This window comes from Aquila chrysaetos, chromosome 17, assembly GCF_900496995.4.
Source record: "Aquila chrysaetos chrysaetos chromosome 17, bAquChr1.4, whole genome shotgun sequence".
NCBI lineage: Eukaryota > Metazoa > Chordata > Aves > Accipitriformes > Accipitridae > Aquila > Aquila chrysaetos.
This window is the reverse complement of record NC_044020.1, coordinates 21,600,529-21,627,930: the sequence shown is the minus strand read 5'-3', so window position 1 is coordinate 21,627,930 and position 27,402 is coordinate 21,600,529. Positions and strand designations below refer to the sequence as shown.

Here is a 27,402-nt window from a genome sequence, read left to right as displayed (position 1 = left end):
GTACACATGCAAAAACTCTGCCCCTCCAGCAGCGGACTTGCATGGGAGGATGCAGAGCATGCACCAAGGCAGAGTTGGTACCTGGGGGAGGTGACCGTCACACAAGCTGGAGCTGAAGGCAAGGGAAGGCTGGGATATGTTCAACAGTTCCTTTGGCCAACGGTTGCATTTAGAGTCCTTTATCAAGAGCAGTTGGCAACGCTGTACTGCTGAGGCGGGGGTGAGGGGCTAGAGTCTCAATGCACTGCATTACTATCTGGAGGCTGCTTCAAAGAAGAGCTGATGGCACAGGAGCTTGCAGGAAGGGCCCAGGAGATACAGCTGTCGCAGCATGTTCAGTTGCATCTTGTACTCCAAAGCTGCCTGAGTGCTACTGTGGGAAGTGTTAGGAGAAACCATGGAAGCATGAGGAGAGAGCAATAGAGGAGCTAGAAGGTTTGTACATTGGCAATGGCAGAAATGCTATCTTCACAGTCTAAGCCTGTAGTTCTTCAACAACTGGCACAATGGTGGCAAGGTGAGGGGTCATGCTTACTTTAATTCTTCCCAGGTGTGTACCAGATATGTGACACCCCCACCCTGCCCCAACCCAGGCCCTCACAGTGCAGGCACAACTGCTGGACTGTTGTGATCCCTCAGTCCATCCACTCAGGTGCAGGACCACATGGGCTCAACTTTAATGTGGGCTGTGTCCCAGCTGGGGCACTTGCTTCCATTCGGTGCCCAAACTGAAATACTGGGCAAGGGCAGGAGTCATGGTGTGGCAGTTCCTCTCCTTTCCTTTATCACAAGTTTGGGAGCTCCTCCACCCCTTTCTGAGGAACCGTGTGCAATTGTGGGGACAGGAGGTAAGACAAACAAGGAGGGCATGATCCAGTCCCTCCACAGCTATCATCAGGCTGTGTAAGGTGCCTTGTCTTGGCAAGTACTGGGGGTGGCTAGAAGGCAGGTCCCTAGACAGCGCTCTCCCTCTGGGATGGTGTCAGGATGCAGCACATACCATGTCAAATTGTGTCTCATCCTTCCAGAAGGGACTTCTCCAGACCTGTCCTGGCTTCAGGCTACTACTAACAAGCCACCATCCCCCTTCTGGCAGCTGGGTATGTCACCCCACAAGACAAAATATTACATCTTCCCAGCTTTGGCTTGCTCCTTTGGCTCCCTGAATCCCCCTTTCCTACCCTGCAATGAATATAGTGGGGCATGGAGGGAATGGAGCTGTGTCTGGGTCTGAGGGCCCTCATTAGCACAGGCTGCTATAGCTCTGCATTCTCACTCCATGTAATGCTCAGCCCTTTCTTCCTCACTCTAATTTTGAGAGACCCTGTCTCTGCCTTCCACCAGAGCCTTCCAGCTGCCTCCCTGGCTGCAAAAGAGCCCCCCATCCTAGCTCTACACACCTAGCCGCAGGCAACTGCCAGTTCCTCTTTCTAGCTGGATATATGCTCCCCACTGATTACCATCCTCCTTCCCATCTTCGATTGTTTACATTCCCTCTCTCCCACCCAAGGCCCATCATTTCCTGATGCCACTGTTTGGGTCACACAGGGACTTGCTGCCTACCTCAACTACAGACAGCACCGTAGTCAGCCAAGGCTCGCTCCTCTGCAAAAGGAAATGAGGAAGTCAGTTACACACATGTGCATGCACACAGCGAAGAGCACACATCTCTTCCCAGCCAGAGAACTAGGAACACCACTCCCTACCCCGGAGTAGGAGGGAATCTGCAACCCACCTGGCTGGTAGTAATCGTAGACTTTGATGGTGGCCGGTTTCAGGTTCTTCATCGGAATTACTTGTTCCAGTTGCAGAATAAAAGTCTGAGATTCATCGTTGAGCTTGTAGAGGTGGAAAGAAATTAGCAAGGAAGGGGAGAAAGAAGTCATAGCATCTTCATCTTCCCTAGCTTGAATGTTTTACTGCACTAAATCTCTCTAATCTGTTAGAGATTCTGGATTTTAGAAATGGAGTACGTGTGAGGAATAGTAAATGTTAACCCAATGACAGTGAAATTGGGTAAGCTTCCTCTGCCCACAGTTCTACCAGTGCTCTTTCCCCATGCCTAGCCCAGCCTTGGGATTCTCACACAGCTCCTTGTCCTCTGGCCTCTTGCTCTCTCTGTGCCAAACCAAATGTTTTTGTTCCCACTTACCTTCTCCAGATAAATGTAGACCACACTAGCTTTCACTTCTATTTTCTTAACAATGGTTCTGCGCTCCAGCTGGGATAGGAAACAATAACACAAGGAAATTTGTGAGCACTTTCCTTAGGGCTTCCTGACCTGAGAGACCCCATGTTGCATTGAAGGGAAGGTGTGGAGCTGGACTTTGTGTGGAACTGTGTCTTTCTCGTGCATAAGGATTTTAGTGGTTATATCTTTCATAGTCCCTCCTGGACATCCCTTGTGAGCATCTCAGGGATGAACTACGCTGTCCCTGCTCAGTTAGGGGAATCTCCCACTCTGGGGACAAAAGGCCATGCGGATAGTACGTAGGACTGATGCGTTGGTCAGCAAATAGACACAGGCACCAGTAAAGATTCTTGTTATCTCATCTCTACTGACTGCTAGACTGCTCTTAAAGACCTGCCTGGGGGCTGTGCAAATAACCCATCTTTCAGTTTGATGGCTTAATTGGGAAAAAAAAAAATCGTTTTGGCTAGAACTAGAGTCTCTCTAAGAAATCTAGTCTTAGAATTTCTGGGAAACAAATCCTGGTGTTTAGCACACCCAGAAGCACATCTTGTTCCTAAGCCAAGGCAGAATAGTGTCAGTGGGAGAAGCTGAACTACCTCTGATCTCCTGTAGCCAACCTCTGCAGGCCATGTATGGAAACGAGAGGTTTTGGTTCAATTACAACAGCAAAAGTCCCCTGCTAATTTAGTTACCTCATGGCCTGAAATGAACAGTTCCCAACAGGAGCAAGCAGGTGGGACCCATTCATCACAGCTCCTTTTGGTTTTTTATTCCAAAGTCCTTACCAACATCCTGGACCCGGGAGCCAGGACAAATCCGGACAGCAGGGAGACCTCCACGATCACCATGTTGGATGTGACTCTGCTCCCGATGTAGCTGAAGAAGAAGAAATAGTCAGAGGGTCTGACTCTGTGAGAATAGTGCCCTCCCAGCCCCCCTTCCCTCCACCACCATACCCTGCGTGCAGGACCCTGAGCCACGTAGCCCGTCCGGGACCAGGGACACGGCAGCCACTGCTTCTTCTCACAGGAGGTAGCCAGAACCTTCCTTCCCCACTCCTTCCACCTACCAAATTCACCCTCTGCCCTCTCCACCCCAAGTGCCAGGTCCCTCCATTGCAGCCCCGAGGCTTTCCCAGCTGCTGTCCCCCAGCACAGCGTGTCTTGCCGGAGGAGGAAACAACCCTCGGAGTCACCTGGCGAGGATGCGGACGGTGAGGACACGTGCGTTGGCTTGGCTACAGTTGGTCAACTCTGTGTTGACACGCAGAGTGAAGGTTACAGCAGCCCGCGGGGGAGGCTCGTGGTACCTCAGCACTGCCTGCAGGGCGAGGGCCAGGAGGAGAAAAGACGGGCCAGACGTGACCTCGTGCAGGGAGAAGAGGCAGAGTCCTCCACCTCCCCTCCCTCCCACGCTCGTCCCACCACCTCACCTGAGCGAAGACGCAGCTGCTGCCGTGGACCTGCACCAGGAGCTGCCCCGGGACCTCCGTCAGTGCTGCCTGCTGCACCAGCAGCCGCCTCTGGCGGTTGACTTGGAAAGCCTTCCCGAAACCCCTCTGGGACCTCACCCTCACAAGCGCCTGGCCTGATGTGCTGAACGTCCTTGCTGCGTATTTTGCTAAGGCTTGCAAGGCAACAACTGTGTCCTAGAAAGGGAGAGACAGCCCCCGCCTCTGAAAGCATCACCTCTAGTGAAGCCAACTTGGGGCAGGAAGACCTCAAGAGGACTTGCCCTGCCAGCCTTGGGTGCAAAAGTATATCAATCCACAGGGAGCTACTTGTTACCTGGGTGGAGGCAAAGCCCCCATAGGCGTTCTGCTGCCGGGTCAGCCATGCTACAACACCAGCTGCAGTTGTCATGTCACCTGCATGCACCCGTGGCTTAGAGAGGTATGCCAGGAGCACGTAGGCTGTCAACTCTATGTCCACTGACTGAGTATCGGGCCAGAAGTCTGTGGAAGCCGGAGAGCTTGGCTTGGGGCTCCAGTGGATTTGTCCTCCTGCAGGAGGAAAAGGAGCATGCAGGCTACCTGGAGAGCACATAATTGGGGGTTCACAGGAAACAAGACCCGGAGTGCTTTAGGGGCTCCTTCAGCTAATTCCCTGTACTCAGGCCAGGATCGCTTTCTTCAGTTTATTCTCCAGGGCTTCATCTGGTCTTAGCTCACAGATTCCTACCTCCTCCCTCAAGAGGATCTTGAAATCCTCCAGGTTGAGGAAGCTTTTTCTGATGAGTCACCCTCACAGCTTGTGAAATAACTTATTGTATTTTCAGTCACACAGTGCAGTTGCTGCACAAATACAAGGAATATGTACAAATACGTATGTCATTTTTAAGCACTCTAGCTGGACATATATTACTCCAGATCCCAGCAGGTGAACGAGAAGCATTACCCCAACCAGCAGTCAGCACCTGATTTGATGGCCTGTTCCTCCAGTTTGTACAGCAGCTCCTGGGTCGTTTCATAGTCCCCAGCCAGGGCAAAGGCATAGGCCAGCACGGCTTCTGTGTAGATGTTGGTGACGTTGTGAACCGCCTGCTGCAGGCAGTGGAGAGTAGCCTGCATCAGCTTGCCCTGCGTTGGGAGGAGAGACACGTGCCAGACTCTGACAGGGGCAAAACAGGGTGGCAGGGGAGCTCATTCCAGGGATCCGGACTATGTCTTCCTGATGTAGCTCCAGAGAAATGCATTAAATTACACACTCTTTGAGAAAACAGGCAGCGCAGCCCCATTGTGCACTGGGAGCCGTAGCCACCAAACACTATCGCACCGTGCCAGTTTTGTAGCACTGCCTCTTTTGAGGAATGACTTCACAGTTTGGCCAAACATTGGCTCCCTCCCAGCAGCTCCCTACCTGTTCCTGGCCTGGAGAACGCCAGCATTACGAGCTGACATATCCCCATAGCGGTGCCCAGGCATGGGAGCATACCGGAGAGCGGGAGGGAGCAGGAGCATGCTCACCTTCAGCGGCTGACCCAGCTCCAGCAGGGCTGCAGCGACATATGCCCCCAGGGAGATTTCATCATCCACGCCGCCCTGTGAAGGGAATGCACCTTTCACACTCTAAGTGGTGTTTGGAGGAGGCAGGCAGTGACTCCCCAGAAGGAAAAGCGTTCCTTTCACGTTCCCCGCCCCATACCCTCTTCTCTTTAAGGCTGGTTGCACGGGTTGTGGGAGTGACCTTCCAGGATCCTTTGGGACCCCACCATCTTTTGCTGTCACAACATCTGTCCAGCCATTCCCCAGCTGTGATGCCTGGCTTGGCCCTCATTTACCTTTAGGGAGGAGTGAAAGAGGCTCCCTTTGGTGGCAAAGCAGCCACTGGGGAGCTGGTTTTGCTCTAGCCAGCGTAGGGCGTCCTGGACGTTCTTGTCATCTACATAGATGTATCTTCTGGCTTGGCTGAAACTCTTGACTACAAAAGCTGTCAGCCTAGGAAGAGGATGAGTTGTGAGAGAAAGAGGAACACAAAAAAGGCAATGAGAAAGTCAAAGATCTCCTGGTGCTTGTCCCTGAAGTTAACACTGACATAGTGGGGTGCCAAAAAGGAGTAATTTTCATACAGAAAGGCAAGCTAAAAGTGGAAATGGTCCACAGGACCCACGTGGCTCCTGTCCTTCAGCCTGGCTCCACAAATGTACTACTCGTACTACTGCTCTACCCAGTCATTTCCCATGTGAAAAAGCTCTTACCCCTTCTACTTTTACCCATTGCACTTCATCTCCCCAAAATACCTAGAGACAATCTTGAATCCCCCCATTTTTTTCCTTCCTTTCTCCATTTCTCCCAGCCCAGACACCACAGGGTCAAGCTGGGCCAATGCAGCTCCTTCAAACTCTCCCAAGCAACGCCCTCCCTGGGGAGATGATCTTTTATTGCTCTTCCCTGATCTACCTCCAGTCAGTATGTACCACTCTTGGCTGCCAGGACACGACCAGCAGTACCTGGTGCTGTCTGTGGGGCAACGGCAGGGCCATAGAGACAAAAAGGGACCTCCCACCCGCTGGGACCACATCTTTGTTGTTCCACTTTCCCAGAAACTCTGCTGCCCTGCCTCGCTGCTTTTTCAAGTGGCTCAAGTTCCTCAGTCTGTCTCCCTGCCAGAGACCTCCTGGGGTCTCCATCCAAAAGAAGGAACGCACATTCCATCAGCTTTCCCAGGCACATTAGCTGCTCTGGCCCAGACAGGAAAAAATCAGGAGTGAGGGATATTTGAGGTGCTTACCAAGTGTTCCCTTCCCCATCCTGCTGCCCAAAGACACTGTAGGACCCATCTCTGTGCCTATAAAGAAGCTGCATCTGGTACCCTGGGGAGATGGGAACAGCGATTAATACAGCCCAGCAACACAGAGGGGCTAACATTGGCAGAGTGAGTGCAAGGGCAAGAGCTACTGGTAGGCTGGACACAGGGGAAGGCAGAGGAGCGAGGTGGGTCCGTTGTACTTGCCGTTGCGCAGGAATCCTGTTGCCCTCTCCTTGATCTCAGGGGTCAGCTGCCTCGTCTTCTCCAGGTACTGCAGCACATAGACAATGGGGGCAAACAGCACCATGTTCTGCTCCCCACAGCCGTGGGGCATCTGCACCAGGTGGTCCAGGTTCTGCAGTGCCATCCCCATGAGGTCACCTACACAAGGGTGTAAGAAACAAAGCAAGTGTAAGCACGATTTGAGGTGCTTCTCAGCCAGGCAGTGGATAACAATGCTTTATCTCAGCACAGGAGGAAAACACTAGAGAGAGGAGAAAACAGGAATAAACAACAGAGTGCAGGATGGAGAGTGGTGACTGTTTTGCCTCTTCCCAGCCTGGCATCATGATGCAGGGTGATCACACTCTGGAGTCCCTCAGGAATTTTCCCTTACCAGCTTTTGCGGTCTGAAGGGTTCCAATCATAACAAGTACTATCTGTAAAAGTCTGTATCTGTAAAAGGTTGCTCACTGTGTGCCATACAGACAGACAAATATAAAAGCACTTAGGGCAAGGTTGAGATGTTTCTGGTCTTTAGCCAGGCCTATTCTACCTGGCCATATGTCAAGCATCAAAATGTCAGTAAGCCAGCAGGAGTGCTAGTCAGATGGTGTGAAGGTGTCCATATGTCCTCCAGCCAGCCAGAAAAGCTTTGTATTCAGTTTCTTCCTCTGGGGCTCTGTTGCATAATAGCCATGGCTAATTAGGCCAGGCCTGGCTTCATACCAATTCTGGCATGGGGGCAAATGAGCCCAGTGCAAAGAAGTGTACTGAATGGTAGGTGTGTCTGGTCCCGGTAGCCCCTCCAAAGTGTTCCTTTGCAACTTAGTAATGCTGAGAAGGATTTCTTCTCTCCAGGAGCTTCTGTTGTAGCAGCGAAACTTAACAGGGAGACAAGATGGTTATGAGCTTTGCTGATTGTATCTACACAGAACTAGCCAAGGTCTCAAAGTCCCAGTAAAAATAATGGCCTAGACTCTCTGCTCCAAAGTCCTAGCTAGAAAAATAAGGATTATTCTCCTCTGCAGATCACTTTTCCCATGAAAGCCTAAGTGCTAATCCAAAAATCTGAAAGCCTGGTGTTGGCAAACCTTGCAGAGAATAGAAACACAGCATCCTCTCTTTTGAGCAGCTTCATGTCAAACAGATCCCCTGACACCATCACCAAGTTAAGCCTTGCTCATCTGTAACAGCAGTCAGTGAGCCCACAACAGCAGTCACTTACCTGAGAGAGAAATGGAAGCCCTGGCAGATCCCTTTACTACATTGTCAGGGAGGCGAAGGGACACAGGTTCTTCAGCCATGTTTCCTGGTAATGACAGGATAAAGGTGTAGCATGAAAAATCAAGCCAAATGCATCTAACCAGAGGGACAAGACTGGCACAGATAAATGGGACACTGCCTACATCCCGCTCGCACAGACTGCTCCCTACATCTGTCCCAGTCATCGCACCAAGCTCCACTGCCTGGAAACTTTTCAGATTAGAAGAGACCTGAGAGCTGCTGGCCAGGCTGAGCGCTCACCAAGCTTCACAACTCAATTCACTGCACTTCACAAGCTTCACAAGAATCACGGTTGGTCATGGCTCAGCAGAGGGACATCCTGGAGAGACTTGCAGTGCTGCAGGGACAGGGTGGGAGGGCTGGAGCAGCTCTCACTGGAGACTATCAAGCCCCCGGAATGCCCTGGGGGCTGCAGTGTGGGAAGGAGACTACAGAGCAGGATTTTTGCCACCTATACTCAGTGGCAAATTCAGTAGGACAGCACATGGGGAAGTAATGTTTCTTGTTCTTTCCTGTCTAATAGGATGTGAAATTTCCTGTGTGAAAAATCATTTGAAAACATTGTCTCATCAGACCTCCCACAGTTTCGTACTACTCTCAGGTCTAGTTATTTCAGGCTGCAGAACCCACTCAGGCTGTCCACGTACCTCCTTTTGGGCACAGAAGGGAGCTGTAAGACTTCTCCACTAACACACCTTCTGGCTGCCAGGGCAGGAATGTGAACATGGAACAGGAGAAACAAGAATACACACAAAATGCCCAAACAGCAACAAAATTTCAGAGCAAGTTCAGGTCTGAATTCAGTGGTTGGTCCCCAGGCTGTCAGGTACTCCATCCTCCTCACCTTTGGCAGGTCTGCACTGAAGCTCCCTGCTTCACTGCTCAAGAGAGCAAAAGCAAGCCCGAGGGACCGGGCTCTCTGGTCAGTGAGCACGTACAAAAGCTCATGTACAATGGGTGATTGAGCAGGGAAAGGTACAGGGTGAAACACAGACATGGTGTATGAATGCAGCTCAAGAACGAGCACTGCAAGAAGGGAATAGGCTTGGCTGGGTCCTGAGGGGAACAAAGCAAACTGAGCCACAGCCTTGGTACGCTAATGTTGGCCAAAAAATGAGGAGAGAAAACCATTTAGCCCAGCTCAGCCTCCCTTCCCCCAGGGACAGGGATACTCAGAGAGAGAAGTGAGCCTGCTCTCATACTGACCTGGACCAGCAAGTGTTTGACCAGCGTACGCCTCCGCCTCACGGTAGCTGGCAAGGGCTTCCTGCCCCCACACCGTGACGTGGCGTCCAGTACCTCTATCCTCACTGTGATATTCAGAGTCCCTAGCAAATAAATTGAACAGAGCCTGTTTCTTATACCTGTGGCCAAACGGAGTCAAATTGCTTTAACTGATAGCGGTCTGAGGTGCTTCGGGTGGCTGGTCTTCATAGCCTCAGTGGTTTGGCCAGTAAAGGTGAGCCAGCCAGTACTGATGGCTTGTTCAGACACCCTAAGCATGAGGGTACTAGGTAATGCCTCACCAACAGCAACTTCATTGCACTACATATGACTAACAACAGAAGGTCCAGCAGCCCCTTGGACCCCAGTGCCCCCTTCCCATTGCATATGAAGCACAGCACCAGCAATACAAGGTTCCCCCACCCACACCCATGCGGCCCCTTCCTCCCCAGCTGGTCCCACAGCCCTCTCTTCAAGAGTTCTCCATGCCACCCATTCAGTTCTTGCCCTCTCTGAGGAGCCTGTCTAAAAACAGAGAAAGCAAGCAGACACAATGGATCGTCCAAGCATGAACCACTAAGAACAAACTTTGGGTTCCAGAGGAGGCAAGGCTCTGCCAGTTCTCTGGAGCCCCCACTCCCTCTCACTTCAGATTCAGGGTTCCCCATCACCACTCCCGTTTTTGCTGCTGTACCCAGCTGGACTGCTGTCACATTCCACATGAAGGTCTTGGACTCCTCTGCGCACAGACACTCCTTGTCCCTGCAGGTCCGGCATGGCTCCACCTGGTAGTCTGGGGATTTAGCCAGGGCCACGTGGATCTGAGGGAAAGACAGATGCAGGTGAGCGACTGGGCAACTCAGGAGAGATGTCTTGGCACAACACGCTCTAAAACTGGAGGGCACAGTAGGTCTGTCCCACGCAGTGTTACCTGTGGCACAGGCACACACCTGTATGCACTGCTGCAGGTAGTTGAAGACAGTAGCTTTCAGCATGAAGGTCTCACCTCGGATGACAGAATATGGCAGCATCACATCCACAAAGAAGGGCTGGACCGTTCTGAGGCTCGTGGTCGGGGCAAGGCCAAATCCCCTCCCCGCCAAGCAGAACATCTTGACTTTCCACTCTGTGGCAGCAGCAGGCGCTGTGACCAGGACACTCCTGGTGCCGTTGGAGCTGAGAGGAAGACAGCACTTGCATGAGGAAATTAATCCCATTCTGCTGCAATGGGAAGGCTCAGGGCCCTGAGTGAGGGAGGTTATGCAGGTCCTCATGCTTGGATCAACCTCTGCTATATTACCAATGACCTCTGCTCCAGTGGCTCACAGCAAGGCAGCTCTCAGCAATTTGTTCCCTAAAGCCATGAACCCTGCTTAAATGCCATCAGTAATGGCTTTATACCCTTCTCCTGAGCAAGATACTGCCCAGGCATTCCAGCCCCCTACGTTCAGTCAACAGCATGATGTTCTGGAAAGCAGCAGCACCATATCCTCCTGACTGCTCATTCATCAGTCTTAATCTAAGCACTGTGGCAACAAGGGCTACAAATCTAGCTGGTGCACCCACCAAACTAAGAAGTTAGTAGAGTGTACCCCAATGTGTAAAGAGAGGATACTTGGTGGTTTGGTCTTGAAGTGTAGTGCTCTTCTCTAAACCTGTGTAGACTTCAATTCTGCACCTCAAAGTCTACTAGTCCTTCAGTTTGATGCACTACAGATGCAGGGAAGAGCCACAAAATTCACATGCAGACATCTCTTTACACCTATGGCTGGACTTTTGCACACATGCAAATCAGCCAAGACTCAATAACACAGGGATGATCCTTCTGTCCATTTGTAAAGTTTGGCATCACTTACCCAACAGAGAACAGATTCCAGATCCAAGTTTCAGGGAAATAGTGGTGAAGTTTTCCATGGGTTGTAAGTTGGGGTTGTTCCTTAGTGATTCTTTGGTCTTCTGTAGAAGGCCCCCCTGAAAGAAAGAACAAGGAGTCCCACCAGAGTGGGAGAGGTGAACCCTGCCAATGATAGACAGCCTAGCACTGGGGCAAGAGGCAAAGCAAGCAATAAGAGAGATGTGGGAAGAGTCTAGCAGAAGGGAGTGGGCTGATTTGGTAGGAAAGCAAAAATAGGAAGGGAAAACAGAGTGGTAACAGGAGAACCAGCTTGCAGTGGGCTGGTTGCAAGTTTTCCAAGACTTGGTTTTAGACAAAGCCCCTTGGTGACCTGACCCAGAGTTGGTGCTAAAGAGACTAGGGACCTTCATAGAGCCGTTTTAACCAACACTTCTGTAATTCTGTGAATAACAATACTGTTTACTTGTCTGCAGAAAACTCACAGCCCTCTGCAAGCAATGGTTTAAATATCAGCCAGCTTAGTATGATTATCTAGCGCAAACTGAGATATAGAGGAGGGAAGTGACGGTCCCTGCAGCCACAGGTGGGGACAGAAGCCAGGTCTCAGCACAGCCTGTGGGGTAGTCACTGGGAAACAGATCCCAGCCCATGCTTGGGTTTGTCTGTGCCAGGAAAGGGAATGCCATCCTTTAGTATCAGGGAGCATCCAGGTAGCGACACATTCAGAGCCCTTTTTATAGGGACCGGGTCATTCCTGCCGACGCTGGTGGACCAGGCAGCTAGGCTGTGGCAGCACCACCCATTACTCTTCAGAGAGCTAATATCTACCACCGGCAAACCCCAGAGATCCGAGGGCTCTTCCATCTGGGTGACCTCATGTCCTGGGTAGGCTCAAAGTGCCGCTCACCCATGGTTGGCTTCCTATCTGCCCGATGAAAGCACTGAGGCTTCTTGATTACGAGGTTTGAGAAGATTTTCAGCCCCATGTTCTGTTAGGAAAAGAAGGAGGGCAGGGGAGGCAGAAAAGCATCTGTGAGTGGGGAAGAGCAGCCACTGCTCTTCAAAATGACCCTAAAAACCATCAGGGCCAGTACAGCCCGGTGCCTGGGCGGCCCAGAGCGGCACTGGCCCAAGCAGACACAGTGCTGAGGGAGGCATGGCACAGCCTCCCTGACCCCTTCTTTCTCAGGAGATCACTACACCACCACCTCTCTTCTGGGGGACACTGGGATGTCTTCCTCCTCTCAACGCATTTCCAGTGGCAAGGGCAGGGAGGAGAGGTGTCAGTGTCCTGCCCCATCCCCTCATGCACGCTGGAGGGAACAGCTGGATGAAATCTGCCCTCTGAAGTCATACAGAGGTGTGACGGGGAGCACACACCCCATTCAGCAGCTGGGGCTGGGACATGGGCCTGTCCACAAACACAAGAGATGTCCCTGTGCTGTGAAAGAGCCTCCTAGGGTGTGTGTCTCTTGCTAAATAAAAGAGGACAGCATCTGATCCCCAGGTCCAAGGCCAAATGGCACTGCCTCTCTTGTGTCCATGCTGGCTAGTCCTTTCTAGAGGAGATCTGCCTTAAAGACAAGAGAACTGCCTGGGAACAGCCAAAACAGTGCCAGAGAGCAGGCTAACAACTAAGCCATATCAATGACCTGTGGTCTAATGCTTGGCATAACTCCCTATCTCTTTTTTCTTTAATACCGTAGACAAAGAGCGCACAGCCCAGGACCTCATTCCCAAGCCCAAAAAGCTAGGTTTTGCTGCTCCATGATCTCATCATCTTGCTTTCTGCATCTGTGGAGGGGAATACAGGTGTTCATACTCATAATGGGATTGTACGTCTCTTGAGACAGCACAGCTAGGTCAGGACAGACAGCAGGGGCTGTCTGGAGAAGGCAAGGAGAGAGATATCTCAGATGCTCATAAATTCAACAGCTCTGGGAAAAGTCACGAGGTGATTACCCGGAAGAGGTTAAAGATGTCAGGCTGAAAGGAATGTTGTGGCTTCCCTCGTAGCAGAGATGATGTGAGCTGGGGCTGAACACAGTGATCTGAACGTTCTTCTACTTGGGCAGGGTATCCATGTCGGTAGGCAGCAGGGAACAAACCATAGACCTAGGGAAACTCACAGGCACAGAAGAATCGGGCAAGGAGCAGATACCTCCAGATGCTTCATTCCACCCTCCCCTAGCATACGTATCTGTTCCTGCCCATGTCCCTAGGCAGACCCTGCTTTCCCCTCCACACAAAGACCTCCTCATCCATTAGCCTCCAGCTCCCCTTGCCACAGTCCCTGCCTGCCTCCCCCAGTTCATCCATCACTCTCGGTTTTTTGCTTGGTTGCACAGACACTCACCATTTGCCTTGTCAGCTCACTCTCTGGTCTCACAAAGAACATGTTTTCATCCACTGCTTGTACTGCACACAGGGAGCCAGGGGCTGCCTGCAGTTGGAGCTGCACTGGTGACTCTGGGTGGGCTTCTTTAACTGGGAATCCTACCTTGACCTTGAGCAACACACCAGGAAAGGAAATATGAAAAAGAAAGAGGGGTGAGGAGGCTGACAGACAGGCAGCACAGACAGAAAGAGGGAGACCAGCTGGACTCTTCCCTGCCCAGCCATTGCTATGAACAGAAGTCACTGCTGAAGCTTTCCTGGTCCCTGGGCACAGTGCTGCAGACATCCCCCTCCCCTCTTCTCCCCGGTTCTCTCTTTGAAGGATCTGAGGCTGTCCTTCCCTCAGGCTTGCTGACTCCTGCTTGTCAGCTCTCCCCCAGCTGCAGGAGTGAGTCTCACCTGGTTTTCAAAGCACAAGGCAACATCAAAACGGGTGCTGTCAGCTGTTACCCCTCCATTGGGGAAGATGGTGTACACCACTAAGGAAGGTGATGGGGTGAAGTCAGCAGTGAAGGTCAAAGGGATGGAGAAGGAGCCCTTCAACACTGAGGAAGGAAAGGCAAAGTGTTTTCACCACAGCCCCACCGAGATGTCCTTCTGCCCTCCTTCTTTCTTCTGCTTTATAATCCCACAATGTCAAACCAATTTCTGCTGCTTCTCTGTCTGCCCTCTCCCTCCATTCTCTGACCCCATGTGCTCCATCTTCCCACAGGTTCTCCCAGTCTCTCTTCCCATCATTGTTTCCCTTGTTCTTTTCTGCCTCTTCCAGCTGGCACAATTGCTTCCTCGGCCTCCCTCTGTCCTGTTCACTGAGTGCCCAGGACCTATAGATTCAGGGAATTTGGGAAACTCTGGCAACTCTCACTGTCCAACCTGGAAACCCTCCAGGCACAACTGTTTCCCATTGTCCAGCTGCTGCAGACTTACTGTTCAGCTTCCCAACCTGGACAATCCTCTGGCCCCTGACAACAATTCCAGCCTTCCCAGTGACCTGTGGGAGGAGGGACACGGGATGAGCAGACTGTTGTGTGACACCGGGGCACAGTCACACTCACCATGTGCATCTTGCCTCCTAAGCAACCTCAGAAATAAACTGTGGGTCCAATCCAACCCTACACCTCGGGTCCTGCATATTTGCAGACATCACAGTGTGGGAGGAGAAGCTTTAACACATGAGATTCTGGTCTGGTCTGTCCAGTTAGGACCATGGATGACTAGTGCATTCTCTGGAGATAAGTGAGAGACAGCTAAGGCACTTCCCCTCTAGTAGGCAGGTCTCCCAGCAGGACCAAGAGCCATTTATTTCCACTGAGCAGCTGTTTGATAAGCAGAGTGAAAAAGTGATTGCCCCATCCAGTTTTAAAGGGAGACGAGTTTGACAGCAGACTCTGCACAAGACGTTTACCGCTGCAGCCTTGGCAGAGGCTAAGGGGTGATGGGCGGCAAAGGTAGAAGCCTCCTCCCATCCATGGAGGTGACTGGGTCCCCGATACCAGGATCACACTGTGGCCAGGCTGAGCTCTACCAGGTGCAGTGTTCACCCAGTTCTCCAAGTTTTTCCTGTCATCCCTGCAGGGATGATCTAAATTACACCCTCAACGTTTCACTGGGTCTGGTCCCATCAGCGCAGCCTTTCCCCCCAGGTGCTCTACTACCCTTACTCACATAATATGCAAAACCTATACGGCTGGTGTCTTCTCCCAGATCATCCCGACTGAGCGTGAAGGTCACCTGGACATTCTGCTTCAGCCCACAAGGCAGTGTTTCTGTGAGTGGGTGTATGTCCAGGAAGCTCTTGGTTGTGACATGGAAGGGCTGCAGGTGATGGTAAGCGTTTGCGTAACTGAAGTCAGGTTTCCGAGATGTGTGTGCGAGATCCTCCAGTGTGAACCTTCCCTGAGAGGGGACCAGAGACACACAGAAATCAAGAGTTTCATGCTCCAGTGCTTTGTTAGGATGTCATCAGCCTGGTTTGGGAAAGGCTGTTGCTTGATGCCTTCCCGCGGGCTCTGCACAGGCAGAGCTGTGTGGGGACCCCAGGCCTGAGCTGGCGGGGGGCTGCAGGGCAGGAGTGGGGAGCACTGGCAGAGCTCAAGGATTCTAACTTTCCTGTATGCAGAGGTGGGATTTACCTCCAAAGATACTGACGAGCTGTTCCAGGCAGTTGTGTCCAGGTTGAACGATGCTATTCCACTGTCATCCGTGATGTATGTCTTGATAAACCGACGCCTCATGAACTTTATCACAAGATAAACTTTTCTGTTTTTCATACCATTTCCATAGTGATCCTGAAGCTTAATCTGGTGACAACAGAGCGAGGCACAAAAGCCAAAGTCAGATATTTCTTCCAGTGTCATACCCAAAACCTTCCTCCCTTTGACAAATATAGAGCCTCCTGTATAGGTGGCCTTAACTTCAGTCTGGCGCCAAGATGACAGACCTATAAAAGTCCCTCATCTGTAAAGCTAAGCTGAGAGTGATTAAAACCTGTCTGCTCCAAAAGGTGTGTGTGGCTAGAGCATGAGGGGCTCGTGTCCTAGCCAACAGCTGAGACATCGTTGCATCCCAGCACCCCTGCTGAGACATCACATATTGCTCTCAGCAGAAGCTGGAGGTGCAAACACATCAGGGAATCTGAAATGCAGAAACTGGAGCCGCACTGTCAAGTAATGTGACATACTGCAAGGTAAAGTACTCTGCCTGAGGAACAGAAAATGGTTTGAGTCAGCAAAATTTACTAGACACTAAATTCCCTGGCAAATGATGGGGAGGGAAGAAGCAAGGGGAAAAAAAAAATCACCTTCCCCCTGTACGGTACTCCAGGGATGTAATATGCACTTGGTGTCTCAAACACTGCCCTTGCAGCTGTCCTGGAGATGAGGATTTGGCTGGAGGTGTTGATCTGCACCCCTGTTGGAAGGCAGAGTGCGAGGGAAGCAGGATCAGTATCAGAGGTGACTACCGCGCCCTACTTTAATCTCACTTTGTTATTCCCAGCCCCTCTAAGCAGAGTGTCTCAAACTTCCTTCCCGACACCGGCCCCGTTCGAGGTTTGGAGGCTGCTCCTGCGGCAGCTCCCTCTTTAGTAAAGGTGTCTCCAAGCCCCTTTGTGGCCTCACGGACCGCTCTCCTAGCCTACCTCAGCCTGCTGCTGGCAGAGTAGCTCTGCGTGGACACAGCCAGTTCGTCGGGCAGGACCGCTCCCCGCGTCCCGCCATGGTCCCAGCACCGGGCGGAGGGGAGGGGAGGCGTGCCCGCGCTGACCCTCACACCCCCGCGATGGTCCCCCTCGCCCTGGCACCTTCTCCGCCGAGCCCCCGGGTACCTGTGCCCCTCTCCAGGAGAGAGGCTTCTGCGTACAGCTTGCCATCCTCCTCGCCGGGAGCCGGGCTGAAGGCTGGCGTGCTCACGGAAGGGGTAAAGCACCCCTTGCTCACGGTCTGCAGTAGGAAGCGGTAGATGTTATTTGGGGCTGGGGAGAAGGGAAGGAGTCAGAAGTACAAGGTAGTAATCACTCTGTCATAACTGTCGACTGCAGTAATGATGACTGCAGTAATGACTGACTGTGATAATGCAGGCTCATATATGGGAAGATATGGTTCACATTTTAAATTCTGTGTTTTCTATTTTATAGGCATGAATATGTGTAATTCGTATTGTAGAAATACGTAACAAAACACGCATCACAGTTTTATCATAGTTACCGTGTTGGCAACTTCCCAGTTTTAGTAGAAAACTGAAGACTGCACTAACTGGATCACAGAGCAAATATACGAGTATTTTAATAGATCTAGCTAGAAGAACTGCAGAATCAAATGAAAATTCAAAGTAATGAATTCCAGAGCTGGAAGATTACAACTAACTTAAGTCATAATGACAAATCATAAAGCATGAAAAGTTTTCAACCATATATGTACAAGGGAAGAGCCCAGCTATGAAACACTTTGTTAGGAATGTAATAAAGAAAATATAAAAAAAAGCAATATATAAATATATAAAAAGAGAAAACAAAGTATAAAAGCCACTGTGTAACTTGGCTATGGAATTAACCATGTCTCCACCATACGTTAGTGTCCTTGTGCAGCTCCAGGATAGTTTCACCTTAACATAGTAATTTTGCACGTGAGAAAGTTCTATTAATTGCTGTTTCTTACACTGTATCAATTTCTGGCAAGTTATACTTCTTTCCAGAAAAGAACAGATCTCTAAATCTTTCTGTGTAATTCCTCTTTTCTAGTCCCTATAATTAATAAGCAAAGTTACAAAGAAGAACTTCTGTGGGTAAAGGTTTCTCAGTTGGTCTGAGCAATAATAATTGCATTAACTGAATAAAAACAATTACTTATTAGTCTACATATACATTACAGAGGTTGGCAAACCTTCCCTACATAGCAGTTCATTCTGTTCACTCAGCCCTTGACACTTCATCCTGTGCAGTGCTCCTTCACTACCCGTGTATCTTCCAGGATTTTACTCACCGGACCGCTGTATTCCCTACAGGTGTCCTTGCTGGCATTTTGAGGATGCCTCCTTGCCTTCTGGCACAAAGTCACCCGCATGGTCCCTTGCACTGCTTTCCCATAGCTGTACCTGCAGGAAGAACGCCAGAAGAGCTGCCGAGCGGAGGCATTGCGTGTTTTGCTGAGCACATCGCCCCATAGAGGTGGCCTTTCCTATGAAGGTCTTAATGCAGCTGGTAAGCAGGCAGACACACATGAAAATATAGCACATGTGTACTTGGGGAGTGCAATAGCACAGTCCTGCACCCAAAAGAGGCAGAAACAAAGCACAAACAGGAAAGGACCCTCTCTCTGAAGCTCTCCCACTTCTGGGTGTTTGCCGTCTTGGAATTGCAGGTAGACACAGAGAGCTGACCTGAGCTGATGGGTCCACGCAGCACGGAGCAGCACCCAGTGGAGATATTAGCTCAGGTGTGAAAGCAGCAGAAACCTGTGTCCCTGCAGACAGCAACAGCAAGTGCATGGTATGGCAGTAACAGAGCTACAGAGTGATCTCAGACCTGCCTCACTACGGGCTTACCTCGTCATCTGGACTCATTTCCATCATCAGACCTGCTCTGCTGTTTTTTGCAAGGTACAGCAGACGTGTGCCCTTGTCAGTGCAGACGTTTCCCCTGCCTGCCTTGCTGCCTTTCCCTGCTTTGACTCCTCTCTGGCTTTCCTTGCAGAGCAATGCTCCTGACAGTATCAGTAACAGGAAGGCATCTATAACCCATCCTGGGGATGCAGAGTGCCGTACTGTTTTCTACTAGTGCTTCATATGGTCTAATTTTAAATGTCCCAATTAATGAGAAATTATGTCAGACCAGCAGCAAAGAGACACCAAAAGCCTCCAGACAACCCAGCCCCAAATACAAATGAGCTCACCCCCTTTATCTGTCTACAAAGTGCTTTCCGGATCATTCTCCTTCCTCCTTTGTGCTTATACCATCTGAGTTCATGCCTTCCTTCACACCCTCATCTGCTCAGTTTTTGCTAATGACTACATAACTAGAGAAACCCACCTGCTGCTTCTAAGAAGGTAGTAAGTTCAGCAGCATGTAAGTGAGAAGGAACAGCACAATTTTCTGAAGAAACGTCAGTTCCTGCTCCTTTACTTCAGCAGATCAGTCCCATATCAGATATGCGTTTTTCCCCACATAAGGTCTTTCAAGGCTGGACACACAGAGCTTCCAGAGCAAGGTATCACCTGCCTAGGAGAAGTCTCCCTATAGCTGGATGGTGTCTCCCATGTGTGGCTCGTGTACCTCTTCCCCAAGGAAGAACCCATCAGTTTGACTCTTGCACTATTTGGGATTCTTCAAAAAGAATGACTGTTTGGCCCTTCTTGAGCCACTTCTTGATGGATTCAAGAGATAGAAGACGTACGGAAGGAGAGACACTGTTTTGACGAGCTCTTTCCTTTTCCCTGAACATCCTCCTTACCTGCCACACACACGCAGTGGGAAAGTTTTTTCTGAAGCATAAATCTGAGCTGGTCCCTCAAAGAAAACACCAAACTTTTGCAACACTGGAAGAAAAAATACAGTGTTATGCCATCAAAGGCAACAGACTACCTAGACATGGGCTCACAAAAGGGAAGAGTGAGTTCATGTAAGGCTGGAGTCCCATGAAGGAACACATTCATGAGGTAAAAGCAAGGACTAATTAAAACCAGGGAAACCAAAGAAAGAACCCCTTTTTTTCCCCCACTATATGAGCAGTCTCACAGAAGTCTTTAGTGTGTTCCCACTCTGTGCCAGCCTAGTTGTTAGCACGTGCCTTCTCCAGGAATCTCCAGCACAATCTCTTTTGTGTTCATTTCTGATATCGCCCACTCTATAGATCTGTGTTTAATCCTAGCTCTCAGACAGTAAATCTTAGTTTACAATGTTTGGCTAGATACTGTTATACAGACAGAAACAAGCAAGTTTTTCCATCCTGTTCTTTGTTCTCCATACTCCATCTTACCAGGTTCCTCCACCTTAAAGGTACTGGACGCTTTTGGATTCACCACACTGATGGTGTAAGTCCCCAGAGTGAGTTCGGCAGCTAACTGGAAAGAGAGATCTGCAATGCCCTGTTTTGGTCTCACATCCAGCCACTGGCCAATGCGGTTTTGGTTTGGGTCCTGCAGTCCGAGGGAAGGAAAGAAGAGGCAGTCGTCAGCAACACCTGCTATCCCCTACCCACAGCCCACTGGATTCAAAGGCGTTTCAGAGATTTCGGAGGCTTTCACAGGTTCCTGCTGTTTGTTCCCCAGATGGTGCTGAAGTGACCTAAGTGCTGGAGCACCAAGAGAGGTGAACCCAACCCACCCAGTGTTACTCTACGCTGTACTGCCATCGAAAAAGAAAGTAGGAAAGGCCCTGATATTTAGACTCTCCAGTCTTACATAAAGATGAACTGTAACAGTTAGCCAAAGCCTGGCTGGCATTCCTGAATGTAGAAGTGGACGGAAGCTGATCCATTTGGATCGTCAGTGCTTGTTAACGAGATGCATGGGGACAGACTATGCGCGTGCATGTGTATACGCAGACCCTAAGAAAAGTAACTTGACTCAGTAAGACAGCAGCCTAAGTATACTGAAGTACCTTTCCTCATAACACCTGAGGAGTCTGAAACACCCACCTGGACTTCCACCACGGAGTACTGCAAAGCAAACAGACAGCAATGTCAGAAACTGGCATGACATAGCAACCTGCATATAAACTTATCTTACCCACCCAGCCCGTGTGCTGTGACAACAGCACCAGTCCCAAGCATTACAATGCAAGGAGCTTGATCCTACCAAAACCAGGAGAATGGCTTTGAAATAGTAAGGAAAATATGTAACAGAAAAATATGTGTTATTCTTTGGATTTGCTTTTTGATCCCTGAATTTTTAAGATGCACTTTGATAGATACTCTAAAACTGTGAAAGCTAGAATTTACTATAAAAAAAAATGGATAAAAGTGGAGAGACCCACAAATACCATCACCCCAAGTTCACAAATATTAAAATGCATCAGTTTTGTAACATAAGTCCCAAGAATTAGCGAAACTGCATCACCTATAGGAAGAATACACTCCACATTGTCCTGTAAAATCCCTGGCCTAGGAGATAAGGCTTGGAGATATGAATTACTGCTGACTGCAGCTGACAGTAACAGGGAGGGACAGAGAAGGACATACTTCAGCCCTCCTAGGCCTATTAATTCTCTGTTTGTTCTTATATCGCTGCAGCTATCAGCCCAGAGGCAGTAGTGGTGAAGGACATGTGATTTGGGAGCACAAGGCATAAGGAGGCAGGAGCAGGGGCTTGGGAGAGTAACTGGTCTGTAAACAGAAGGCTACATGTAATTCACATTATTCATCATTCTAAGCTTTCATGCAAGTTATCAAAGGCAGCTCTGTTTTCACTGAAACAAAAAAAAAGTGCAGGTTAACTATTTTCATAACTTGAATCTAATGTCAATGTGAAAACAAAACATGCTGGTGAATTGCACCTCTGTTATCTCCAACCCATCTAATTTACAAACTATACATTATAGCTTTAATGCTGCAGTGCACTCAAGCCTCATAATAGGTTTGGTTAAACATGACCTCGTGAATTTTCATCACAGCATTCTTAACAGTTATAATGCTAATTTACCTATATTCTCACACAGACATCAAACATGTATGGTCAAATATCTTCATGAGACAATTGTAGGCATGGAAGTAAACGTATTGTTTACTCTATTATCTAACTAATATAAGAGACATGACTTCTCTGTTGGGAGGAGAAAGGAGTGCATGATCCTAGGCCCTCACCAACAGCCTGAAAAAAGAGGAAATGAAGTCAGCAATAAAGAAGCCAGAAGAATCCCTCCCTTTATTTCAGTCTATAGGGATTTGATCCAACTCTCTGCTCATGTGTGCCCTTCAGTATTTATCTGTCATGGCATGAATTCCTGTTGGCTCTCCTTAAATTGCCTGAGGACAGAAGAGTGTGAAATAGCTATAGCTGCTGGCTGCAGGTATAATTGCTTACCGTAGAAAGATGCTAGTCTTGCAGTTTCCTGGCTAGCACATATGCAAGTCTCTGGCAACTTCTCACTCCCTTGACACGGGGAGAATAAGCTGCTGCCAGCAGCAAGTCAGCATAATTTGGTTATACCTTTTTCTCTCTTTTCTTTTTTTTTTATGATCAATTCATGCGTAACCTTTCCCTTATCAATTACTTTTTCTTAAGATTTTGCAGATGCGTCACAGCTTGCTTCAGACCCTCCTGCCACCCTTAGGTGCAACGCACTCCACAAAGCGCTGAGATTTCCAGAGCTGCGGGAGGGGAGCTTCGGGTCTGGCTGAGTCTGTACACAACTTATCTGGTAACTGTGCCCATGGCCAGCAGCCCACGGATGTCCCCAGAAGCCCTGCCTGGTTTTTTTTTTTGGGGGGGTGGGCAGGGGGGGCAGGTGCATGCAGGTCCTGGGCTGCCCTGTACAAACTCAGCTAGCAGGGAGCACTGGCACACTCCCCAAATACCAGCAGCAGTGCCGATCCTCCCTCCAGCCAGCAGCCGTCCTGCGAGAGCGACAGCAGAGCCATTGGCAAACAGGCACTGCTGTTCCAGTTTAGTTTAGTAGAGGGCTGGTGTTGGCCGCCCTGGGTGCTGCAGACATCGGGACTGTCTCAGCCTCCACGGTGTGGGGTTTGCAGAGAAGGCAGAACTGACAGAGGGAGCCCGGAGACGTCCTCGCCTCCACTGAGATGGGCTTTACCTTGCTGTTAACGGGAGCAAAATCTTCGGTCAACGTTACGATCCGGAATTTCACTGAAGGGATAAAACAAAGAAGAGCACGTTATAGAGACCGAGCGCGTTCAGGACCAGACTTGCCCTGCACTTGCCTTACCCTGCAATCACAGCTCCCCACATAGCCCCGCGGGCAGCCCCATGTCCGCCCTGCAGCCCCCCTTACCCCTTGCTCAGCCCTCCTCACCGCCTCTTCCCCCCAAACACGTGGCAGCAGCACAGCAGCCAGCTTCACAATTTAGGGTCTTTCCCACAGGTTACACTTGGAGTTCCCCTTTGTTTCCTCATCTGCAGCATGAGCAGACCAGTCCTACCTGGCCCTGGCCAAGAAGACCACATTCAGGTCTGCTCCCTCTTCCAAGCCAGCTCTGCTCCTACAGCGTGTGAGACCAACCCTTACAGTCCCCCCCTGCCCCTAAAACATGGTGTACGGATACATCGCTCCAGAAGGCAGCAGATAGCTTCCCCCTTCGTCCCCACGGAGGCTGCGTGGCACAAAGCACTCGGCATACCGCTCACGGGAAACTGGGAATGAAGTCCAGGCAGGTCCAGGCAGGGGAACGGTTGGGGTGCTCCATGCAAAGCTCACCTGTCTGTCCTGGGTTATAGACGGGTTTATCCATCTGGATGAAGGTGCCTGTGCCAGCCCTGCGGATCAGGACTTGCTTCTCTTCATTTGCACTGAAGTAGTGGCCATTGGAGATGCGCAGGTGGACAGTGCCCACCTCCTGGCTGCCTGCAGGTTGGGGGACCTAGGACACAAAAGAGGAGCCACCAGATTAGCAGGCAGTAGGAGAGGACAAGATGGCTTCAGAGCAGTGCTCTCCTTGCTCCTGCTGCACTGCGAGGCCAGCCTTTTCTCCGTCTTACTCTGCAGGCCAGCACAGGGTGTCCATGGAAGCACAGGGGACAACACTTTGGCACTTGGGACAGATCTTCGATGAGAGGAAAAGGGAGCCTGTTCTGGCACAGAAATTGTGTCTGCCCCTTCACAGGGCCACTGTGAGAGCCTGCATGGAGCGAGATGGAGAAGAGTTAAGCCAAGGGAAGAAAAGGTCTATGTTGATAAGAAATCTGTTTCCTAGAGTGTGCGGGTCACAGAGGCTGAAATCCACTCTTATTCATCAGTGCAAACCAAGAAAATAAGGTTCATGAGTTTGGCAGATCAGAAAGACTTGTGCTGAGCTTGTGTGCACACCCTCCCACGTCTTTCCTAGTTCTCCAGCACATTTTCCAGCCCTTAAAGAGAAGCAGACATGATGGGGGGCTGTCTGAGACGGAAGGTCTGGCTCTTCCTCATCACGATTCACAACCACCACCCTGTGACAGTGCTTCCTTCTCAGAGGAGAGAATGAGCTGCCCAGGTGCCATTTGGGTGTCTCCATCCTCCCCAGTCCTTTGGTCCCAGGCCAGGTAGCCTTCCCTCGGCGTGCCACCAGGATGGATCGTGAGATAACCAGCAGGAACGGTATCATGCAGACAGACAAAGGCAGGGAGCAAAGACACCAGGCTCCCGTTAAACACTCTCCCTGACTTTCCATGCACTACTTTCCATGCCCTCTCTCCTCCTGTCATCCTCATTCTCTATTTCTCTAGTGAGGGGAGTTGAGCCAAAAGAGCACTCTGGGAGCTGCCAGCTAGAGGTCCCTGCCAAGAACGATCCTGACCTGAAATTTGGAGCACTCAAAGATCCAGTTGTTCCGGACGACCTTGCGGTAGAGGCTGAGGTTGCCAGATGGATGCACAAGAGTTAAGGCCACACGAATAGGCTTCTCCACCCCACGGAGGTCCAAGCACACCCTCTGAGAAGAAGGGTAGGTCAGTGCAGCTGGAACGATGATCAGATACCTCCTGCAGTGGGGAAACAAGACATCACATCCCGGGAGTAGTCTCACCCACTCTTGGCACTCTATGGTCTGAGGAAGCAGGAGGGTTTACCACCTCTCTGGGGGCAGGAGGTGCTGCTCCGCTGGAGTGAGAGGGACAGATTAACAATGAGAGTGTGACCCTCTCACAGGGGTAATGGAAGGTATATAGTAAATTTAAGATAAATACAAGAGACGTGCTTTCAGGTGTCCTCAGGTCACACTGGTGTGTACGTGGTTTTGGAGGATGCTACAGTAGTGCAGAGAAATATATACAGTAGAGACCATCTCTGCTTCTGCAAAGGGAACCATTCTTAGGTGTTCCCAGTACACATGGAAAATGCAGCAGTCCAGCCCCTCAACAGAAAAGGATTCGCCCTTCTTGCTTTGAGACGGCTCCTCAATTACCTCGGCAGCAGACTGGTTCCTGCTTAATCATCCCCAGCCCTGTAGCTCTTTTCATTTGCCTTTCACTTTACCCTACACCTTTCCTTTCAGCCTGCCTCAGACTGCAGTCCCTCACTCTTCTTGCTCCCACCGCCAGTCCTCACCTAGTTCTTGTACTGCAGCAACATCCACGAGTGAGGTTCCCACCTTCAGGAGAATCCTAAGTTCATAACAAGGCTTGTGGTGTGCTGCATACCACCCCATGCGTATCCCTTCCAGGACATGACTCACAGCGTCCCACACTCTCTCCCTGCTATCTTGGCCCCTCCCTCAGCATCACAACTATCAATCACCAGATTTTTAAATGGCACTTACGGTTGTGCCACTATCCCCAGGGCGTAGAACAGGCAGCTCAGGAGGAAAGTAGTCCACATTTTCATGGGAGACTCCCAGAGAGGTGGATTCCTCTGGAAGGCCGGTCACAGAGAAGGTAGGGTGCAGCTTCTCTCCTTCCAAGGTCTCCAGGCCACCTGCTGTTGTTGCCGTTTCTCCCAGGAAGCAGAGAAGAAGCCCCAAAGTTTCCTTCCTTCTGCCTCATTCCTGTGTTTATAGTGCTGCAGGCACAGGGTTGTACCATCCAGGATGTTCCCCAGCCAATCCAAGTCTTTTTGGACTCCAGCCTCTCTGCTCTCCTACTCCCCTGTGGATGGACCAGCATCATTCAGACAAATGTGTTTTTTCTTTTGCTAAGCAGGAGCCTGTTTCCTCTTCACTGCACTGACCCTGCTCCCTGTGCCAGTCGCAGCCCCAGTCCCATTGTTTTGCCTCCAGCTGGATTGTCCCACAACCCCTTGGCACGTGCACTCAGCCGGAGCTCACGGTGAACTCTCATGGTCACACTGTCCCCAAGCTTTCTGAGTCTGTAAGCTCCCGAGGCAGGTCTCCACGTTGAACGGGAGACCAGGCTTTGTACAAAATAAGTATGTATGTATAGTGCTCTGCTCCTTCACGGAGTGCTGCCTTAGTCAGCAGGAGAGCGCAGAGAGCAGGCAGAGCTGGAGTCCTCACCTTATCTCTGCCCTACTGGTATTTTGGTTTGATGAGGAAATCTAACAGCTGCCGTTCAGCTATGTCACACAGTCCTCTGTGGTCCAGTTCAGGGCCAACTGAGACACACGCTCACCCGTGGAAAAGAGGGCTGAACATCAATCAGGCAGGTCAAAACCTGCATGGCTTGAGTCCTATGCTGTTTTCTCTCGCTACCAAGAAGCTGTGACTCTAGCCCTAGGTGATGGGAACACATGCTATCTAGTTTGGGAGCTTCTTTCCACATGCTAATTTTATATCTGTTAGTCTATTGATTATACTGAACTTTTCCCTGAGTATCTTACCATAATTGAAAAGAAAATCTGATTCTTGAAACTACTTATTCTTAAAATAAAGAAGTTCTTCTATTTTAGCGTAATGGCCATTTCTTATCAAAATGCACCACTAATTTATCCTCCAGTACAAAACTGAGCTCTTAAAAATGTAGGGCCTAGTAATATTTCCCTTTTCTTTACAAAAGACTAATACATAACGAAGAAAGTAGGGTTTGGGGCTTTTTTTTTTTTTTTTTTTTACACACCCCCCCCACCCACCCCCCCCCCACACACAGTGGGCAGATACAAATCCTCTCTCCTTTTTCTCCCCACCCCAGGCTTTGTTCAGCTCAGAGCTGCTGGTGCCAATGGCTGAGAAAAAGGTTCGAGTGCACCTGGATAAACAAGCAAACAGGAACTGGAGCAAGAACATGAATCACTCTCCGACACTAGGCTGCCCTTCTTTTCTTTCCATGGGTCTCAAAAAGTACGGGCAGTGCCTGCTGAACAATCCCGGCTGACATTTGTTTGTTCACAGTAGATCCACAGCAGTTCCTGGGGACAGCCAGATCCCTCATAACAGCACAGGGGCTCACAATGGCAAAGGTATTGAGGGTCCTGGCTCCTACTGACTCCAGCAGCCTTTTTGTGAGAGTGGACACATAAATACCTCCGAAGTTCTGGACTTAGCGCTGATTGAAAAACCTACATCCTGAGCAATCAACCCAATCCAACACCCAGACAATGAAGCACAATGAAATAAAAGTTGGAGCAGCAAAAAACAAAGTCGCAGGCTTGGTGCGCGTGATTCATCTGAGTCAGCCCCATCTCCATCTCCCATTACCAGTATGGTGACCGGCTGCTCGTGGCCAGGAGGCACTGGGGAAGCGAGCACCTCTTCACAGGGCTCCGCACCCACTGGAACTTGTGGCAGGGCACACGGTACCTGGCTGTTGTCCTGTGCCGAGATCCTTCCCCAGCCCGCAGACCCATCGATCTCTTGGCCCAGAGACAGGCAAGATGCACACAAGGAGTTGAGGCTGGATTTGTGTCCCCGGAGGCCGGCAATCCTCGGTGCTCAAGCAGCGGA

General features: G+C 50.3%; 1 protein-coding gene across 1 annotated transcript; it reads right to left on the bottom strand.

Moving 5' to 3' along the window:
• Positions 1 to 15: 15 nt before the first annotated feature.
• On the bottom strand, positions 16 to 27,305 carry LOC115352777 (alpha-2-macroglobulin-like protein 1). Its single transcript, XM_030041403.1, has 36 exons — positions 27,157 to 27,305; positions 24,367 to 24,550; positions 23,289 to 23,451; positions 22,668 to 22,720; positions 20,554 to 20,574; positions 19,894 to 20,053; positions 19,369 to 19,453; positions 17,902 to 18,013; positions 16,749 to 16,863; positions 16,224 to 16,333; positions 15,556 to 15,723; positions 15,089 to 15,319; positions 14,351 to 14,414; positions 13,823 to 13,968; positions 13,383 to 13,532; positions 12,989 to 13,141; positions 11,934 to 12,015; positions 11,028 to 11,142; positions 10,122 to 10,347; positions 9,866 to 9,992; positions 9,154 to 9,275; positions 8,595 to 8,649; positions 7,889 to 7,972; positions 6,646 to 6,822; positions 6,424 to 6,505; positions 5,474 to 5,630; positions 5,160 to 5,234; positions 4,610 to 4,772; positions 3,982 to 4,196; positions 3,627 to 3,842; positions 3,390 to 3,514; positions 2,980 to 3,070; positions 2,153 to 2,221; positions 1,736 to 1,838; positions 1,564 to 1,605; positions 16 to 373 (listed from the first exon to the last, which is right to left on the bottom strand). The coding sequence occupies exons 1-35, from the start codon at positions 27,303 to 27,305 to the stop codon at positions 1,565 to 1,567; spliced, it is 4,389 nt and encodes a 1,462-aa protein (XP_029897263.1). The 3' UTR covers positions 16 to 373; position 1,564.
• Positions 27,306 to 27,402: the final 97 nt, after the last annotated feature.